A 21,383-nucleotide genomic window follows, 5' to 3' on the forward strand; every position below is an offset into this window, starting at 1 on the left:
GTTGCCTAATAATTATGCACACCTGATATAGGGTGTTGATGTCATTAGACCACACCCCTTCTCATTACAGAGATGCACATCACCTAATATGCTTAATTGGTAGTAGGCTTTCGAGCCTATACAGCTTGGAGTAAGACAACATGCATGAAGAGGATGATGTGGACAAAATACTCATTTGCCTAATAATTCTGCACTCCCTGTAAATAAATAAATGTGAAGATGAAGCAGTGCTATGTTCCAGCTTTATTGTATGATGTCATTAAACTGTTCATAATCTGGAGTGCTTCTGTTATTGGCTGGGAATTGCGGCCGTCTCTGAGAAATACCTTACAATTACTTGAGCTGAGCAGTGCTCAGAAGATTAGCAGCTGCCATCATCCATTTAGCCATCATCGTTACTTTGGACTTGTCATATTAAATGGTATTGAGAATCATGGAAGTTCAGTAGTACTGACTACTAAACTTCTGATATTGTGACATCCTTTCATATACATTTTCAAATTCTTCTTCAAACATGCACATCATAAAAAAACAACAGGATCCACTTGTTGAAGCACTGTTACATAACCCCCACTAGGGGTGATAAATAACACTTCCTTCTACTGTTTTCCAGAAGTATAGCTGTATGGTGCACTAAATGAACTAGAAGTATTTGAAATAGTAATTACACAAAATGATACCATTAAGAGTAAATAACATTTATTTCTGTATAATATTGGAATATTATTTCCTCACTGTGTTTGTTTTGTAGGCTGCTCCACAGCAAAGCATGTGTGTACAAGAAATATCAGTATAATAAACACAAACGAAAAGTATAATATTAAGATGGCTTGTTTATGTGCACCACATGCACTTGTGATTAAACAGCACTGATGCGCATGTTGAGCAAATGTTGTCTTGAACCTTTGTGTCACGATGTGAAATTTGCATAAATGTAAATCTCCGCCTCTATTATCACTCCCCCTCACTATCCCCATCCACCTAACCATCTGCAGGCACAAACATCCAAACTCTCTCCACACACACACACACACACACACACACACACACACACACACACACACACACACACACACACACACACACACAAGCTTCCTGGTAATTATTAGTTTAAAGAAAAAAAAAGAAAAGCAGCAGACCTGCAGGGTAGAAGCAGGAGTCTCAGATGTGAATCTCTTTTTCATTTTGGTTTCTCATTTCCATAAAAGTGACATCATTTCCCCTGCTGCAGAAATACACAATACTGAGAGAAAATGGAGAAAAGTAGGAGAAGAGAACGAGACGAAGCTTCGCCACATATAACTGTGTGTGTTAAACTGCTAGCTTAGTACTCTCACTTCACATTCGCCTGTACCTGAGAGTGTTTGTATGTGCGTTCAAGTTTGTGTTGTGTCTTTATGTGGTTAATGAGCATCATACAGTAGAATAACTAGCCTGCCTTGGCCTCAGTTAGGGGAGATGGAGACGGCTTTATCCAGTACCGCCAGTGGAGATTAAATTGGATTTGGCTAAAAGCAGCCTTGTCACCACAGTTCTGGAGTGCTTGTGTGGCAGAGGGAGTTCTTGGCAATAGTTGAGACTCTAAATTTGACAAACAAATGAATGTGAAAAAAACTCCCAACAGCTGGGGCTCGTTGTCACTGTGGGCTTAATGTCCTCAGACCAACCCCTGAGGAACACTAACCATATCCTGCTAGTTTTCTGGCTCCGTAATCACCTTCTCAGAATGAGAGATCCAAAAAGAGAAAAACAGCACAGAGTGAGAAACAGGAGGAGAGAAACATATGCAATATGCATGGAGTAACAATTTCATGAAATAACTGTTTTGTTATCACAAAATACTCATTATATATTCTGTGCTAGCACCACCGGAAATACACTTTCTGTTGCTTTTAAAAGGACTGTTGGGGAAGAAAAGGCAATTTCAGCTGTGTGATAACACTGCACAATGCCAACATCAAAAGCTTAGTGATAACGCACAAATAAGTTCACATTTGCCATATCTGCCAAAAACAATGGCTTTTCAAAAGAAGATTTGTAAAACTGCTTAAATACTCTACAGCCAACACTTACTGTTAAATAATACAGTCTAACATGCTTTCAGCAGACTCCATTAAAACCGCATGTTAATGGAATCAGTTTGACCGGAGCCTTTTCACACAAGATGCAAGACCTCTATACACGTGCTAAACCGAAGAACAGTACAACATCAAGTATAGATGTCTGCTGAAAACAACTACAGTATCAAGTTCAACATTTGTACTGCTCAAGAGTCACCATGGTGAACAGTGTATATTGTGTACCGGGGTGTAAATCGATAAAATGTATTTTCTGTCTAAGACAGTGAATATACAAGTGTATAAAGGTCATACAGTTAGCAAACTGACTCAGTTACATAACATACACAGCATGAAAAAGGGTTACTAGCAGTATATTTAGTAGAAAAACCCTCATGTGGATTAAACCAAATACATTTGTATTTAAATATATGAGATTGTACATATATGAGTTTAACTCTAAAGCTATAAGAGTGTGTGCTTTTGTGTTTCCCACTTCAAAATGTTCATTGCCTCACCAAACAATTTGCTTTAGCTCCAAAAGACTATAAAGCAACACTTTCTGGCTATTTGCACTCTACAGACAGTACTGACATGTGAAAATGCAGTATTAGCATTCATTGGGTTCTGTGCTTCAAGCCACCTGGCAAATATTTAGTCAAATATTCACTCTAACATCTTTTAGCAGCCAAATGTTCCACTTTGTACCCCAACTAGTTGCTTAATTCAGCTTTTTGATGTTTTATGTGAATAAGCAGTGTACAATGAGCTTTATCAGTGTTTTTCTTCTTCTTTTGTTTTGTGAACAGCTGTGGGCTGCCTTTGGAAACCAGCAGGCTAATAAGAACGGTGAAGCTGTGGGTAAAAGTATCTGACAGTGTCAAATACAGAGTGGTTTCTGATTGGAAGGGACTACTCTTACTTTACATACAAAAATGTGAATTATTGGTTTTAAATATTGATTAGTGCAGTTTTAAGATTGTCAGGTTAATAATTTATAACTAAGAAAGTGTTCGAATAAGAATTCTACATTGAATAGTTATGCAAATAGAGCTTTCCAAATACAAGAAGGTGATACTGAATTATACAGCACATCCATTATTAAATTTGGACTTGGTTCAAATTCTCTCAGGTGATGCACAACAGTGCCACTGGTTATATCAGAATAAATTCTGTGGGTTTTACTTTTGAGAGTAAGTAAACATGGGCCATTGCCAAAGGCAACACATATTTAATTCTATTATTTTCTGTGCATCTCCCGTGCCTTTTGAAACTGCAAGTTTACATTGCACCCAGGCCTGGCTGCTGGATAATTGAGAAGCAACTCATCCATGGGGTCATCCATGTGTATAAGGTCTTGAAATGGTTTGCCAGCAGCACATGCATACTATTACATCAGAGGTTGTCAGAGCGTATTGATTACACACTGTAATGCACTCGCATGGAGTCTTCATCCTCCACTCTTATTGTAAATGAGACTCTGTATAGATCTGGCTTCACACTATTGGCGCAGATCATCTATCCCAGTGTGTACTGCGGGGCAAAAAACAAACACAATCTTTCGGTGCAAAGTTTGCAGCACCACAGAAAACACGTTTGTCCAGTTCAGCGGAAAAAGAAGACAGTCGTTATTAAACTGAATAGAGATGTTAAGTGGTCTTTTTTTGGCACAAGAGAACAAAGTGAGCTAGATACGCGAGTTGAGACATCTCATTAAAACGACTGAGAGGTCCGTTTGTCCGTGGACATGGATCATTACAGGAACACAGAACACACAGCTTTAGCCCTCAGAGATTTTGTTTGGAGTTAGGCAACACATACATAAAAAAACACACACACACACTAAAACACATATGCAACCACACACTGAGTCACGTATACACACATCTTGTTACTCTAAAATTAGGCCAGTGTGAAGCTGCCAAAGCCCTGCTGAGATGGGAAGAGAGAGAAAAGAGATGACGATGAAGGGTGAAGGTAGGGAGATTTAGAGGACAGATTCGTCTTTGCTCCCATATTACAGCACTTCACAGCAGGGGTTATGGAGCTTGACTGCATACAGCTGCAGCCATTATGTTTGTGCAAGCTTTATGCCATGCGAGCCATCTTCAGGAAGTGACATAAATGAGGCTGGTAACATCTGATGTTTGACTTTGAAGGGATTAGTATTCGAATTTTGGTTTTTACTCTAAGCCAAACATTTGAGGCTAACACTGTTAGACGTTGCGTGGTGTCTGGCTGGAAGCAGTGCTGCAATGGTACTTTCTTGGTCTGTGGTGCTGAAACTTATCAGTTAGTGCAGGGAGGGAAAAAAAGACAGCTATGCCTGTTCTCTGTATACAGTGATGAGAAGTTACCTAATGTGTTGTAATTTTTAATTTAACTCTGTTTAGCACAGGCATACATCCAGCAGAAACCCAGTATCTTAAATTTACAGCCCTTAAATTTGATTAAAAACTCTGAGCATGAAAGACTTAGACGCCAAGATTTGCTACATGAGTTCTTCAATGAGAAACTGTTCTGCAATTTGAGCTTCTGAGTAATACTGAAATCATTAAGCAACAGAAAATGAATCTGTAAATATTGTAATTAGTAAATTGGTAATTTTTTAATGATAAATGTCTCGCACAAACTGGGCTATCTATGACAGGAAATTGAACTGCTAAATAGTCAATCCAGCAATTAGGAGCCATCAGCTTGGAATCAGTTAAAGTGCAGTGGTTCTTTTTTTTGTGCTAATTTACAGACGGATACATTAAATGAATTATAAAGGAAATTTTTAACAGATTATCTGGCTCAACCACACCAACTATGAACAGAGAAAGGAAAGAGGAGATAACAAATGCATATAAGTCTTACTTAAGGATGATGGTGTGTGCATGTATATCTGAATGAAACAAATAGCAACACATAAAACAATTACTAACACCTATATTAAATAATTTTTTTTTAAATAATTCCCAATCCTTTTGATAGTTATAAATATATTTTTTTCAGTTCCTCATCCCTCTGCAAATATGATGTTACAATACCCGTTTCCATTTGTTTTACGTGTCATGTTCAATGTACATCACCAAAATTTGTATCCATGGCAGAATTTTTGCTCAACTCTAAATTAAAGCTAACGTTTTTGATGCCGGAGTGTGTGAACCCTAAGCCAAGTACAGAAAAATTTAAGGCAATACTTACCAAACAAGCAGCTGATGAATTTTCATAAAATGTTCTTGAAAAGATGGGGAGGAAATGTTACGTCTTCCTAAGTGAAAAAAATGCTTGTTTTCCTGCATGAGCAGTGATTAAAGGTGCTGTTAGCACTGTTTTGCCACTGTGCTGAAGAAGGGGTTGAATGATTTGAAACAAACTTGGATTGGATTAACATGAATGTGCATAACCATGTAGGGCCAAATTCAAACGAGACAGACTCATACATTACCTGCAACATTTTGCAGTGAAAGCAGAAAAGATAGGGCAGGTCTAAAAACCCTGTTCTATCATCTGATCTAATGGCTTTGTCACCTTAAGATGCTGGCATGTGTTATAGGGCCATTAAAATGGACACGACTTGAGTTCAGTGAACACGTCCTTGCCTCGTGAATGCCGGAACAGGTTTACGAGGAATAAACTTATAGGCCTTGACAAGTACATGCTGGTAAATTTAAAATCTCATTAATGAAAGACGTCCACAGTTAAGCAGCACCTGCTTGCTCACATTATTATTAGAGAAAGTGAGATATGAAACTATATTTTGTGACCAACAGTGCTGCAAATACAAATAAAAAACTAACCCACACAGCATTAAAACATAACAGCCAGAGTATTACGGTTAAGTAAGCCTTTGTAGGCTTTTCCTATCCCATTTTACTATTCTCTCCATTCACGGTGCCACATTGGCAAAGTGGGCCTGTTGTGGCAGTTTGATTTCCCTAAACTACACTAATCGGACATCTGTAGGGAAGGATAAAGCCCAGATTGGCTGTAACAGTGGAGCAGTTATCTGTTGATAGGACTAACACTGGCCAACACTCACACGATTGGCTGACGCAAGGCAGCAGCTCTTTTTTGTGGTTGGCTAGTAGTAAGCCAGCAACAGCTCACTGAGAAAAGGAGATCTGGCAACCCTCTGAAGATTGGGTGCAGCCCGCCAAGAAACTGTCTGATGATTGGCTGTGATGGCTCCAGAGCGAACTGATTGTCCTATCAATGCCCACAGTGCAGACTGGCTGACAGTGCTTCCTGCTGGCTGGCATTGCAATATGCAGCTATCCATAACACCTCCAGGGGGCATATGTCCATGTCTTTGAGTGTAAAGTGGGTTTGTGTGTGTGTGTGTATTTGCAATTGTATATCATCCATAACTTTTTCATTGGGGAGGTGTGCAGCTAAGCTCTGCCAGCAGGCTCTAACACCTCATTATTCTAAGCCAGGCAGGAAATGGGTTTTAGAGATCTCTCACTGAGCAATGCTCTTGGAAATATGGGCTACACGTCTTCCAATATCAGCGGCATAGACTGGGGAAATGCCTCTTGAGTTCAAGTTAGCTATACTACAAAAATCCACCAACTGACTAGGCACGCAGTACAATATCACAAAACACAAACTGTTACGGTCTTGTGCTAATTAATTTGGTTCTGAGAGTTTTTGAGTTTTAATGAATATGAATTTTTCCACTGAGTCTTGTTAACTGAAGGGTGCTTATTTCATGTGATGTTAAATACAGCTTGGTGAAATGATGGAGATGAAAAATAGCAGTGCCTAAAGCCTCATTAGGGGATTTTCTACATTTGGTGGAAAAACTTAAGCTAGCGTGCATGCACTGACTGGGGCATTTACGGAGTTAAAAAAGGAGAGAGAAGAACTGGATGTTAACCAAAAACAAAAACTAGTACTCCTATTTCAGTGTACATTAGCATGTATACTGAACTGAAAAAAGTCAGCCTAATTTCACACTATATGCAGGTGTAATACTAGAATAATTTAGTTTGAAGCAGTAAAAACTCACGACTGGCCAACCCACTTCATTCAGTCCCACATGTGTACTGTAGCAGAAGATCTTTCAAATGCAGCTTTTCATCTTGTACCTCATTCATACCTATAATACCTTGCCTACCATCACAACCTCATGAGCTTACATGGCAAGTTTTACCAAAGTAACCTACCAAGAAGTTTAACAAATCTCCTAATATCTTGACTTGAGATATAATACACCTGCACTGTGTAATTTGATGCACTAACAGTCCATGGGTTGAACTGGGCGTAAAATGCAAATAGTAAAACAAGATCTCTTTACAAAGTTAAACATATACATATATACAGCATCTTGCAAAAGTCTAGAGCCACTCTAATTCTTTACAGTGTACTTCCAAAGAGCAAGACTTTGTTGTAATTTTTTAGAGCAATAGTTCTCCAAGTTCTGCTTTTTCACTCATTTTCACTCCAGTACTTGTACCTGTCCATTTTCAGAAAAGGTTTTTTGTTTATTGAGCCACTTAACACTAAACGATCGTGGCTCAAGAGTTGGGAGTTCACCTTGTAATCGGAAGGTTGCCGGTTCGAGCCCCGGCTTGGACAGTCTCGGTTGTTGTGTCCTTGGGCAAGACACTTCACCCGTTGCCTACTGGTGGTGGTCAGAGGGCCCGGTGGCGCCAGTGTTCGGCAGCCTTGCCTCGGTAGCCTTGCCTCTGTCAGTGGCTACAATGTAGCTTGCCATCACCAGTGTGTGAATGGGTGGATGACTGGATGTGTAAAGCGCTTTGGGGTCCTTAGGGACTAGTAAAAGCTATACAAATACAGGCCATTTACCATTTATAAACAATACCACTTAACACTAAACGAGCACAAAAAGGTACCTAGCTCAAGGGATGAATCTGCATTGTGTCTGGACATAACAATGTTGCAAATAACCAATTTCAGATTGTATCTTGTATTTTGTTACTGGCAGCCTGGTGGAGAAACATATATTTCCTTTAGCTGAATCTATGAAAAATGCAAATGATAACACAATTCAAAAGATCTAAAAAACTATTTTTAACCAATGAAGTGATTCCTAAAGAGTTATTAGCTGGAACCTTAGCATATCTTGGTGTGCTGGGCAGTGTGTCGGTACTTCACAAATGTGAGGGAACTCGGCCCACGGAGGACAAAAAAAAGTTGCAGACCTAAAAACTATCAACATCAAATGAACAGTATCTGAAAGTCATGTTCTTAAGAATTAGGGGGAAAAAACCTAATAAAAGAACTGACACTGGACCTGAGAGATTCAACTGGACAACTTTACAGCAGGACAAAAATTCTAAATACACTGTCAATTCAATAAAACCATAATTGGATAGAAAAACTCACAGTGGATTGGACTGGTGAGATAGACTGGCCTCAACAGAACCTGCACATCAACATTGTTGAAGCAGTGTGGAATCATCTTGATGGAGAACAGAACAACTTGCAGCCAACATTCCTAGAACGACTTTGAATGTCCTTCGAGAAAAATTCCTGAAGACTACTTAAAGAAATGACATGAAAGCTTGGCCATAAGATTTCAGGCGATGCTCAGGCTGGTCATGCTCCATAGTGTTAGAATTGTTTGTTAAAATTGTACTTAAAACTGTGTTTGCCCCATGGACTGTACTTACATGTGTGATTTCAATAAATCCCTATTTCCCTTTCGCTTTTTCAAAATAGAAAGAAATGCTGGGTGGCTGAAGATATTTTCACAACACTGTATATTGTATCAAGATATTTACAGCTTTAAATCATTTATTTTAGAAAGTTTACCAAAGCATGATCCTTCAAAAACAACAGAGCAGATTGGAGCACTAGTTTTATGTTTACTCAGCTCTGTAATACTCATGCAAAACAGTGTACAATTATGTATATGACAGTGAAAGCCAAATCACACTAGCATTCATCTCAAAGCATTGTATATTGTAAGATTAGAAACCCAAAACATTATAGGAGAAAACAAAACAAACTACTAGAGATGGACCGATCCGATATTACGTATCGGTATCGGTCCGATACTGACCTAAATTACTGGATCGGATATCGGAGAAAAATAAAAAATGTAATCCGATCCATTAAATATCACGAAAGCACCTCACAAAACTTGCAACACGCCGTAACTCACCTCAGAACGTTAGCACGTCGGAGCAGTATGCATCACGTGATAGAGCGGCTGTGGCATGCAGAACCTGTGGTGGTCTGGATAGCATGTGGAGCTTCGCTAGCAACCCGGCATTTCATCTCCGACAAAGTTATCCCCGAGAGAAGTAAAGCAAGTGTGTAAGTCCATCTCTGAATGTTTGTAAAGCATTCCTGCGTTAAGCTTAACAACTAATATATGGAGCGACTGCCTCTCTCTCTCTCTTGCTGCTACTTCAATCATGAAACTGCTTAACGATCAGCTGATCGGCTTTTCTGTCGCAAGTCCGTGTCTCTAGTTTGCTTTTGGCCCACTTTGCACCAGAAAGAGGAAACCAGCGGCTGAACAACAGCAGCACGTTTAAGCTTGATAAGCTGTTGTTAGAATTTATTTAATATTACTTTCTACTCGAGGATCTTTTTCTACCTAGCTGACGCTGGTAACTGTGCAGGGGCGGATCTAGCAAAGTTTAGCCAGGGGGGCCGTTAGGGCATTAACAGAGAAAAGGGGGCACAAAGACATACTTTTCTTTCTTATTCTCATTTAAAATGTCGAGCTTTTAATAAATAATTATCTGACACCCAAAGTTTTAATTTGATGTAAAATGAATAGAAGTCAATTACTGTATATAGTGACTATTAAGTCTAATATATATACCCTAGTAAGCTATAGTACTTTTTCCTTTGGGAAGGTACCATCTGTGCAGTCTGCAATTTTGTTGAAGAAAGATGTTGAATCTATTTAATATTTCTTGAAAAATAATTGATTTCTGTGCATTTTTTTTCCACACTGCATCAAATTAAGGTTGATTACGTCGATTAAGCATCATGAGGTGGAGCGTGAGGGGTGGTTCCCTATTTTTTATTTATTTATTTTTGTTGTTGCTGGGAGTTGGAACCCTATTAGTTAGGTTGCTTAATATTTATGCTAAGTACTCTTTAAAATACCAGAATAGGGAGGATGGTGTAGGTTTAAGTTTATTAGATTGATCAGTATTGCTGAACTATGAAATATTTTTTTTGCATACAGGTATAACAGAATAGCTTTAGTGTAGTTGTTGTTTTAAACTTGAGTATGAACTTATACAAAATGCAGCAAGATATTTAAAAAACAGTTTTGTTGATTAAAAAACACTATCGGATTCATATCGGTATCGGCAGATATCCAAATTTATGATATCGGTATCGGACATAAAAAAGTGGTATCGTGCCATCTCTACAAACTACAGGGTAACATCATCACTGCACAGCAGAAACCTACAGAACATTGTGAAGAGCTAAATCTCAACTGTTAAATTTATGAAGCATGTGTTTCTCCACACTGGGGTTGAGATGTTTTAAATTATTTCATTAATGTTCTAAAAGTTCAAAATGATGATGTATCTACACAGAAGTGCTAACAGAAAGGGTTTATCTCAGCAACTTTTGCCTGAAGGAAGGGAAATGGGATTGCAACTACTTCTCTAACATCATCAGTTCTAGGCGAGCTGGGAAAACGTGGGTGGGCAGACTGAATGAGTCACACTTTTCTCGCGCTCATAATCAGTTTTGATGTGCCCCTGAGCAAGGCACGTACCACACTATAACTGGTACCAATAAAGACAGTGATGTGTTTGTTTTCCTTCAAAAAAGTCCACAATCCCATTAAGTTTCACCAGCTGAACACATCTTGTGAATTTCATTTTAAATTTGCTACAGTATTGGCTCTTTCCATTAGACACGCACCAGACATGGTTATGTTAAAACCGCCTGACCAAAAACAAAAAAGTTCTGTCTTTTTATTTTGCTGCTACTTCTCCTTGACCTTTAAGATTATCAGTTTCAAATGTCCCTCATAAAGCACTTGACATGTCATCCATCAGACGCAGTTATTCTCTGAATGGACTGTGCAACTAGATTGTGGCTCAATCAGTCTACAATGACATCTGATTAATTTACTTTTCACATGACTCTTACAGGACTGGAAATGCACACCAATTAAGACAGTGTTCATATTCGATGTAATTGTTCCTGTTTGTCTGAATGTCAATTATTATGAACACGATGTTTACCATCACAGATTGACTCTAGTATTAGGAACAAGGAGAGGGCAAGAAAGGAGACAGAGGAAAGCAAGCAGAAAGCTACTTCTATAAAGTCTTCGGGTTGTAACCCCCCCCCCCCCCAAAAACAAACAAACAAACAAACAAACAAACAAACAAACAAAAAAAACAAAAAACAAAAGCAAAACATCAGCTGCATGTCAGACATGAAATTAACCAGCCAGTGAGAAAACAACTAAAGAAATGAATTAGATATTTCAACACTTGCATGCAACAATACATAATGAGAGGGTTCACAGGTAATGCTCGACATGAATGCAGTATATAAAACAGTTAATTGTTATTTTGACAACCAGTGGTATTCAGAGCAAAAGGTGAAAGGAAGAAGAGTAAGCAGGGCACCTGTGTTGGGGTCAGGGAACCGACTGTAGGAGGAGAAGCAAGAGTGAGTAAGAGCCAGCAGAGCGGGCTAACATGTTTCATTTCAGAGGGCTATTATCACGGCAGAGGACTTCCTGGCACACACTCCCACTGAACACCAGTGTAGCAAGTCTAAATGTTAAGCACACTGTTTAATAGTCTATTACATAAATTGATATTGCTCATTGACTGTTGTCCTTGGCTGCCCACATAGTGTCAGAGGAAGAGACTCAGATGTACTATAGAGCAGAGAAGGGCTAGGCTATGTCATCACTGCTGTGTGGTGTTCAGGAACAAGGTCCCAGAAGTTCTCTTACAAATACGTTGAATTTGAAGTACACATAAACAGATGCCAGAGTTTGCAGCACCATTTCTCTCTAACACACACACAGTGTAATTTTTCCCCACTGATAATAAATGTCACATTATTGTGATGTACAGCACAGGACCACATCAGTGTTGGGCTTGGATATGTCATCACTGCTGTTTGGTGTTCAGGAACAAGGTGCCAGAAGTTCTCTTTTTGTCCACTTCTTCCATTTACTACTACACCTCCCAGAAATGATGAAGTCACAGTGAAATAAAAAACATATTCGAGCTATTATGTAGGGCTGCATCCATGGACTATTACCTTTGTCAATAAAATTGAAGAAAAAAAAAAAGAAGCTAATTTTAATTTCCTCCGGTCTAAATTGGAGTTCAGAATCTGTTTTGGAATAATATAAAATGTAAATCAAGAAAACACTTTTCTTACACTGGAGAAGCGAAATCAAGAGAATTGATTCATTTTTTCTTGACTGGCAATTGATTGCTCAGTCAAATAAGAGTTTCACTTCTATTCTGATGCTGTATATTGTACCAAAACCCATTAAAAGTTTATACAACTGCAACCCTCTCCAGGTAATGTCTTCTTTATTTGCATCAGACATTTGTTTTCTGTACAGCTGTATTTCATTCTTTTTATTTTCTCCCAAATTTAGAAAACACTAACTTGTCTCTAGTTAAGATGAAGGCTGTCTTGTGCTGTATATAAATCAGATTTATCCAACCACCTACCTCACCATTACAACAGTTTTACACCATCAATTAAAAATATGCTGATTCTAAAAAATGTATGGTAAGAACCATTGTTTTGGTTTATGATCTAAAGTTTTCAGTTTCAGTTTGAACATTTTGCACACGAGTTTGTTATTTTACATTTTTTAATCATATACAAAAACAAAAAAATTAGCGGCAAGTAACGTAAAAAAATAAAATGTTAGAATTTTAATAAAACCTGCTGCCTGCGACACACTTCTTGGATGGGCTGTACAATGAATCACACTCCAATATGTACCTTACCTTTTGATACAAAACTTCTGAAAACACTACCGGAGGTAGAACAGTACATATAACAGAGCAGCATAAACCTACAAGTGTTTTTCTCTATCCGCACCAACTGAAGAAGCAGAAAATCAACTGATTCACAACAACACAACAATTTTAAACACACATACTTCAGCCTTTAGTTCTCAGGTGTGTAAATGGTTTAAAAACTACTACTTGAAAGCAGTGCCAGAAAACTCTTTACACTTAATGTTTATAGCACAAGTTTAGAATGAGATTATCAGTGTGGAAGCAGTGGGCAAAGCTACACAGGGCACACTAATCAGTTGTGTGCCTAAGGCAAAGCCTTTTGAACCCCTACCACTAATCTCTGTACACAGACACACCTGGACACTGGGCATATAAGCTCACCCCTGACTGGGTTTTAGCATCACTTCATTGGAAGACAAGTGAAGTCTCTCAATTGACACCTTCACCACTGGCACATCAAGACCAACATGGACCTTACAACAAGAGTTTCTCTTCTGCTGCTACTTCTGGGCCTCATCATGACCATGTAAGGAAATACTAACTAAAAACTAAACCTGCTTGTAAATGCTGTTTTTAATAGATGTCGCATCTCCCATAACATTGGCGCCTATCGTTATCTGTAACACAACATTATAAACGACTATATTTTTTTCTGTATTATTTTCACAGGCTCATGCTGGTCACAATGGTAAGTGACCAAATCTGGTTTTGCCTCGTTGTAGCTCCACATAACTAACTGTGTCACATTCTCACTTTTCTCATTGTAAAAACATGGCTGTAACCATCCTCAGGATGAACAATGGTGAGTATCCAATCATTATATTGGAGAAAAACAGCGCTTTCTTATTTTGTCAATTGCCTAAAAAGTCATTCTTTCGTGTATTTTTATAGGATCGACAGAGTTTCTGGTGGAAGGAGATATACTCCTCCTGAAAAACATGAAATGCCCAAATAAAAACTATTCCTGTTGATGGAATAGCCTGTTGATTCCCACATCTGGGAATGTTGACATCCCTTACGTTCTAAGTGATAAATATGGTGGGTTTAACTGTGATGCATGCCACAGCACATTAACATCATTTATCCAGTGAAACACTTACGTCACTGATTAAGTTATTCACAACTGTAGACGATGGTGAGAGTGAGAAGAAGACCATTTTAGAGGCCATGAAGGGCTTTGAAACAGCAACCTGTGTTTGTTTCATTCCACGCACAGCGGAGGGGGCATACCTAACCATTGAACCAAGATACGGGTAAGTTATTTACTGGACTACTATTTGATTGAAGGTCAAAGTTATACTATCTGGTTGAAGATAGGAATATTGTAGTTTCAGTCACATGTAAATAAATAGATTTTGTCTAAAAGTACTGCAAATTATAAACTATAACGCTTTAATTTTTCCAAGTACTACAGCAACCATGTAGTCTGTTAGAATATTCCTTATCACTAGCTAATAGTAAAGAAGCATTCACAGACTGGATGATAAGACAAATTTCACTGCCTTCTATACATTATTTTCTCTACTTTTGTTTACTGTTTACATTTTTAGCTGTTCCTCTTTGCTGGGTCGTATCGGAGAAATGCAGGTGGTGTCACTGCAGAGGTTTGGCTGCGTCCAGCATGGCATCACCCAGAGTTGCTGCATGCACTTGGTTTCTACCATGAACACACTCGAAGCGACCGCGACCAGTACATCAGAGTCAACTGGCAAAACATCATAAAAGGTAAAAATCTCAAATGATGATTGATTGAAATCGGATTCATTGCTTAATCTTTTCAATTTATTGGTGTTTCTTCTACAGATTATTACATTGACTTCTATAAGAAGGACTCTTACAATCTCAACACTAAATATGATTACTCCTTTGTCATGCACTATGGAAGGTAAGGCTCAACAAAAACACAATCTTAAGTCAAATGTATTAAATGTAAATCTCTTTCACAGAAATATATTCTAATTAATCGGGTTTTGCAATTCTTCCTAATTATAGGACTGCCTTCGGAATTACTCCACAGTCAGAAACATTAACTCCCACCCCCAAAAATTGTGATGATTTGTGAAATAACATTTTGAAGTTTCAGTTCTACCATGATGGTCATCAATTGGGGTGGGGGGGTGCACACTCAAAATTTATCTTATAAAACCTTATTTAAAAAATGATAGTGCTAATTAGTGCAAAGTAACATAAAAATAACATGTCACAATTTAACAAAAACTATGCCACCGAGAAATAAAATAAAGCTAAATATGATGCTGGAAAGAATTTACAGCTTTGGGTTTTCTGAAGGTTATTCTCCACCTAAGAAAACTGCAGATGTGTAAAAACAAAGAAAGAAAAGCAGATTTTTTTGTGGGCTCCACTAGGCTGACATCCAGCTGAATGAGATCTACCTCTTCTTGCAGTTGCAAAGCATTAGAAATAAAGCTCAACCGAATGGATGGGTCATACATCATTGAACATTACTCGTGCTGTGCTTTGACTCCAAAACTCAAATTGGATTACCTGTGCACCCACGCGGATCCTCCAAGTGGACAGGCACAGGCATGTAGCTGGCACATACACACCGAGACGCACGTGTTCAAAATGCTTCATGCAAACATTGTAAAATATACAAATACATTGAATTTGACGTACATGGAGTTCACACATAAAACAGAAGCTCGAGTTTGTAGCACTGTTTCTCTCTAACACACACACCGTGTAATTTTCCCTCACTGATAATAAATGCCACATTATTGTGATGTACAGCAGAGGACCACGTCATTTAAAGGTTGCTGTGATGGAATCTCTTCAAAAGCGCCAGTCCTGTCATGCAAAATCAGACCCTGAAACGGTTTATGGCGCCAGAAAGCTAGACAGTACCTCTTCTTTCCTGTAAACAACAGTCTGGAGGATGATGATCTATTAGTGAGGATTTAATAAATGTAAATACTCTTGCGCTAAACAATTCATTTCTGCATTCTGAGGTTTTAGAAAATAGTTTTTTTTGCTCATTGTAGTCTGATAAACAAGGCCCAGACTTCATGAGATAATCACTGTTGTGCCAGAAGAGCTTGATTAATGAATACAGGAAATTATAGCGAGTAATTGAAGAAATGATATTATTTGAAACAACACATTTTAACACAACAACCAGTTACAGCCAGAATAAAATAAAAAAGCAAATGTGCATTTTATTATGAAATGGACTGATGGAATGTGTAGCACTTAAGTTATTAGTGATCAACCTCATAGGGGGTTAAAACAAAAAGGAGCTTTGTTCTGATACCAGCAGTAAAATGAGCTGCTCTTTTGGCATAAATAGGGTGTTCTGTGTGGAAGGAAAAAAACTGCATCGTAGGTGGTTACAGCAATGTAGCTCCAAACTAAAGCAATAATCATCTGATTTCTGTTTCCTCAGCAAACAGAAATCAAGTAATAATCATGGTTTTTATTTCAAAATTACACTTGATTGCCTTTACTCAAAATTCATACAATTAATCTAAGAAATAGTGATATTAGAAGATGGTATAACCAAGATTTTTCTTGAAGTGTAAATAGAAGAACCTGAACCAGCAAATAAATGCTCATCCATGCATTGTCTTAACTGCTTTCTCAATTGGGGCATGATGGCTGTCACAGGCCAAAAGGTGGGGTATACTCTGGACAGATCACTTCTCACAGGGCTAACACAGAATGACAGACAACCATTCCCACTGATATTCTCAGCCATAGCCTTTTTAAATTCAATTCAACTCAATTCAACTATATTTATATTGCGCTAAATCACAAAAACATTGGCTGCTTTAAACAGCCAATGTTTAAAGCAGGTAAACAAAAATAAAGAGAAAAAAGAGAAAACCCCAACAATCACATGACCCCCTATGAGCAAGAGCACTGGTGAGAGTGGAAACAAAAAATCCCTTTTACCAGGAATAACATGGATATCTGCCATGACCGTTTGGGACAGGAATCACCAGGTGACATAACATGCATGCCTTTCAACTGTGGGAGGAACTCTTAATACCTGGCATTTAGGCACATGTAAGTGAGAACATGTAAACTTCACACAGAAAGGCCCAGCAAAGCCAACAGATGTAAACACAGGATCGTTTTGCCGGGAGGCTGCAATGCTCAACATTGCACCACTGTGCTGCCTACAAGACAAATATATATGTTTTCATAGAGCTCAACCTCCCACGGCTGATGTTACTAAGCATTCATGTCCAGTATATCTCTCCCTCTGCAGCATAAACAATGCACTTTTTACAGTTCTATATTCCCATTAACATTAACCAATCTGTCAAAAAGCGCACATTTTAGTCAAACTGATGTGTAATTACTGTTCTTAAAACTTACGAAAACATTTATCAAATCAGGGGTGTAACTGTCATACATTTATTATTATAAATTATTCTCTGGAATATATTATTGCTGCAAAAGAAGATAGAGATCAAAATGCAATTCAGCTTCTGTTGAAGGTGGTGAACAAGTACAGGTAAAGACTTTACCTGACTCACAGACGCTCTACTAGTAGCTCTACTTCTAAACACACACACCGCAGCCTGTTTGCAGCCAGGTTATTAAAGGTTTAAAAAACGTAAAGGCAGCGCCTTCAAAGTGTTTACATTGTATGAATCCACTGTTATATTTGTCATTTTTCAGATATTGCTTTGGGGCATAAACTTTGGGCTGTATTTTCCCAAGACAATCTCCTGCTGGTTAAAAAAGCCTTATGCTAAGCAAATCGACACCAGCCTGTGGTCACTATAATCCCCCCAGAATAAAATTATCAGTGTGGAAACAGTGGGAAATGCTGGACAGGGCAGCTATGTGTCTAAGGCAAAGCCTTCTGAACCCCTACCATTAATCTCTGTACACAGACACACCTGGACACCTTGCATATAAGCTCACACCTGACTGGGTTTTAGCATCACTTCGTTGGAAGACAAGTGAAGTTACTGAAGTGACACCTTGACGATCAGCATCTTTGGACCAAAATGGACCTGACAACAACAGTTTCTCTTCTTCTGCTGCTGCTTCTGGGCCTCTGTAATGCTCATCATGACCATGTAATTAATTAATTAAAAAGTAAAATTGCTTGTTAATACTGCATTTACCACATGATGCATCTCCCATAACATTGGTGATTATCTTTATCTGTAACGTAGCATTCAACACATTAAATACAACAACATTAATTACAATACAAGTGAAATTTGTTTCCATCTCCTGTTCACAGGATCATGCTGGTCAGAATGGTAAGTGAACAAATCTGGGTTAACAAATTTTGAGCTCTGTATAACTAACTGTGTCATATTGTCACTTTTCTCACTGTAACAACTACAACAACAACGTAGTATGACTTCTGATTTTCTTGCATTCATAGAGATCTCTGGGGAGGACATTACCACAACCATCCTCAGAATGAACAATGGTGAGCCTTTAGTCATTATATTACAAGGGGGGGGGGGGGGGAATACCTTTTCTCATTATCAGTGTCAAATTTCTATGTTGAGTAAAGTAACTTACTTTTTAGAGAAAAACAGCACTTGGTTGAAAAGTCATTCTATCATTATTTCAATAGGATCTACAGATTTTCTGGTGGAAGGAGACATACTCATTCCAAGAACCAGAAATGCTTTGAAGTGCGCAAATAAGCAATACTCCTGTCGATGGCCAAAGTCTCTCACATCTGGGACTGTTGACGTTCCTTACATTCTAAGTGATAAATATGGTGGGTTTAACTGTGGTGCATGTTACAGCACAAACATTCATCTAGTGAAACACTTACGTCACTGATTAAGTTATTCACAACTGTAGATAATGGTGAGAAGAAGACCATTTTAGATGCCATGAAGGGCTTTGAAACAGCAACCTGTGTTCGCTTCATTCCACGCAGAACAGAGACCGCGTACCTAAGTATTGAACCAAAATATGGGTAAGTTATTTACTACAGCACTACTTGAAACAAAATACACTGCATGGAAATCACAGAAAATGACTGCATATGCAGTGAAAAAACAAACAGTAAATAATTTATTTTCTTAAGTATGTTCATTTAAATAATTTGTGTAAAGGAGATGTTGTAAAGTTGAGAACAGTTTCATTTAACTATCAGATCAGATTTGGTCAAAGTTTCACTCGATACATGTTAAACATCAGACTAATGTCAGCTGTCTTCCTCTGACGATCATCTCTGGCTTCTTGTACTGTTTACATTTTTAGCTGTTCCTCTTTGCTGGGTCGTGTTGGAGACAAGCAGGTGGTGTCACTGCAGAGGTTTGGCTGTGTCCAGCATGGTATCATCCAGCATGAGTTGCTGCATGCACTTGGTTTCTACCATGAACACACTCGAAGCGACCGCGACCAGTATATCAGAGTCAACTGGCAAAACATCATAAAATGTAAAACTCTCAAAGCCTCAATGATGACTAATTGAAATAAGACTGTTCTGTTGCTTTGTCTTTTTAATTTATTTGTCTTTCTCCCACAGATTTTTTCAACAATTTTGACAAGATGGACACCGATAATCTCAACACTAGATATGATTATTCCTCTGTCATGCACTATGGAAGGTAAGCCTGAACAAAAACACAATCTGAAGTCAAATGTACTAAGTGTAATTGTGTTGCACAGAAACAAATTCTGTTTAATCGCCTCTTGCAATTCTTCCTAATTATAGGACTGCCTTCGGAATTACTCCACAGTCAGAAACATTAACTCCCATCCCCGATCCCAACGTTCCCATCGGCCAGATTGTTGGCATGTCTGACATCGACATTCTCAGGGTCAACATACTTTACCAGTGCAAGAAGTAAACAGGAAGAAAATATTAAAAGCATTATAATAAAGCATTGTGACATCTCCAGTTGTTTCTGAGTTTTGTGTTGTGATTGACATTCACATAATAAGAAAGGCTATTCCATATCACATATTGTTAAACTTGGTTGAATTTAGTTTATTTTGCTAGTTTGACTTCTTATGGGAAATGAATAAAGCTAAATGTGATGCTGGAAAAGTCTTAAAGCTTACGTTTTCTAAAGGTTATTCTCTGCCAAGTGCAGATGTGTGAAGTAAAAGATCAAATTGGATTACCTGTGTACCCAGGTAGATCCCCCGAAGTGGACAGGCATTGATATCCAGGTGGCACATATACACAGAAAAGTACTTATATATGTTCAAAATGCTTCATGCAAACATTGGAAAATATACAAATACGTTGAATTTGAAGTACACATAAACAGATGCCAGAGTTTGCAGCACCATTTCTCTCTAACACACACAGTGTAATTTTTCCCCACTGATAATAAATGTCACATCATTGTGATGTACAGCACAGGACCACATCAGTGTTGGGCTTGGATATGTCATCACTGCTGTTTGGTGTTCAGGAACAAGGTGCCAGAAGTTCTCTTTTTGTCCACTTCTTCCATTTACTACTACACCTCCCAGAAATGATGAAGTCAAAGTGAAATAAAAAAAAAAATTGACTTATTATTTAGAGCTGGATCCATGGACTGTTGCATTTGTCAATAAACTGGAAGAAAAACATGTTTAAATTCCTCCGGTCTAAATTGGAGTTCAGAATCTGTTTTTGGAATAATGTAAAACCAAAATCAAGAAAACACTTTTCTTACACTGGAGAAGCGAAATCAAGAGAATTGATTCATTTTTTCTTGACTGGCAATTGATTGCTCAGTCAAATAAGAGTTTCACTTCTATTCTGATGCTGTATATTGTACCAAAACCTGTGTAAAACGTATACAAATGCAATCCTCTCCAGTTAATATGTAATGTGGCTTATTTAATTACATCAGACGTTTGTTTTCTGTACAGCTGCTTTTCATTCTTTTTATTTTCCTCAAAATTTAGAAAACACTGACTTGTCACTAGTTAAGATGAAGCTGTCCTGTGCTGTTTATAAATCAAACCTATTCAACCTGTTAACTATCTATTACTATAGAATTAACAGATTAATGAAAAATATGCTTGGTTTATTCAAATGCATGATGATAACCAATGTGTTGGTTTGGAAACTAACTTGAATTTTCACTTTTGCTGTTTTGGTCATCAGCTTCTTTTTTTCTGTTTTGTTTTGTTTAGTCATCTAAGAAACCGGCAATTACCGGAAAGTAACCAAAAAATAAAATGCAAGAATTTCCCAGATTATATGTCTCAGACTTCTTGGATGGGCTGTACAATAAACCATGCACCAATACCTTTGTTACCTTTTGATATCAAAATTATGAAATTATATTTATTTTTATTTTTACTGTAGCTCCTATAATAGTGCCTGGAAATGCTGTTGATGAACAAAAAGAAGAAAAAATTCATTTACCTAAGTTGAGTAAGTTGAATAAGCCATGTTCAAATATTTTCTCATGTTTTT

At 38.0% G+C, this 21,383-nt stretch overlaps 2 protein-coding genes and 1 pseudogene across 2 annotated transcripts in view; 2 read left to right on the plus strand and 1 right to left on the minus strand.

Annotated features, from left to right (window-relative positions):
- The window catches only part of LOC113037404 (MAM domain-containing glycosylphosphatidylinositol anchor protein 2), a 190,602-nt gene that overhangs the window by 123,783 nt on the left and 45,436 nt on the right, over positions 1-21,383 (minus strand). The window lies entirely within an intron of this gene.
- On the plus strand, positions 13,477-16,687 carry LOC113037408 (low choriolytic enzyme-like; annotated as a pseudogene).
- LOC113037406 (low choriolytic enzyme-like) lies at positions 16,953-19,862 on the plus strand. The gene is made up of 8 exons (XM_026194435.2): positions 16,953-18,063; positions 18,234-18,252; positions 18,381-18,428; positions 18,579-18,728; positions 18,815-18,932; positions 19,220-19,398; positions 19,488-19,569; positions 19,677-19,862. Exons 1-8 carry the CDS (start codon positions 17,992-17,994, stop codon positions 19,810-19,812), a joined length of 804 nt encoding a protein of 267 aa, XP_026050220.2. The 5' UTR covers positions 16,953-17,991; the 3' UTR covers positions 19,813-19,862.

This window comes from Astatotilapia calliptera, chromosome 15, assembly GCF_964374335.1.
Source record: "Astatotilapia calliptera chromosome 15, fAstCal68.1, whole genome shotgun sequence".
NCBI lineage: Eukaryota > Metazoa > Chordata > Actinopteri > Cichliformes > Cichlidae > Astatotilapia > Astatotilapia calliptera.

Coding starts and splice junctions, on each gene's coding strand:
- LOC113037406 (XM_026194435.2), top strand. CDS start 17,992: ATGGACCTGACAACAACAGTTTCTCTTCTTCTGCTGCTGCTTCTGGGC. Junction 18,729..18,814: donor CATTCTAAGTGATAAATATG/GTGGGTTTAACT, acceptor TCACAACTGTAG/ATAATGGTGAGAAGAAGACC. Junction 19,570..19,676: donor TCTGTCATGCACTATGGAAG/GTAAGCCTGAAC, acceptor TCCTAATTATAG/GACTGCCTTCGGAATTACTC.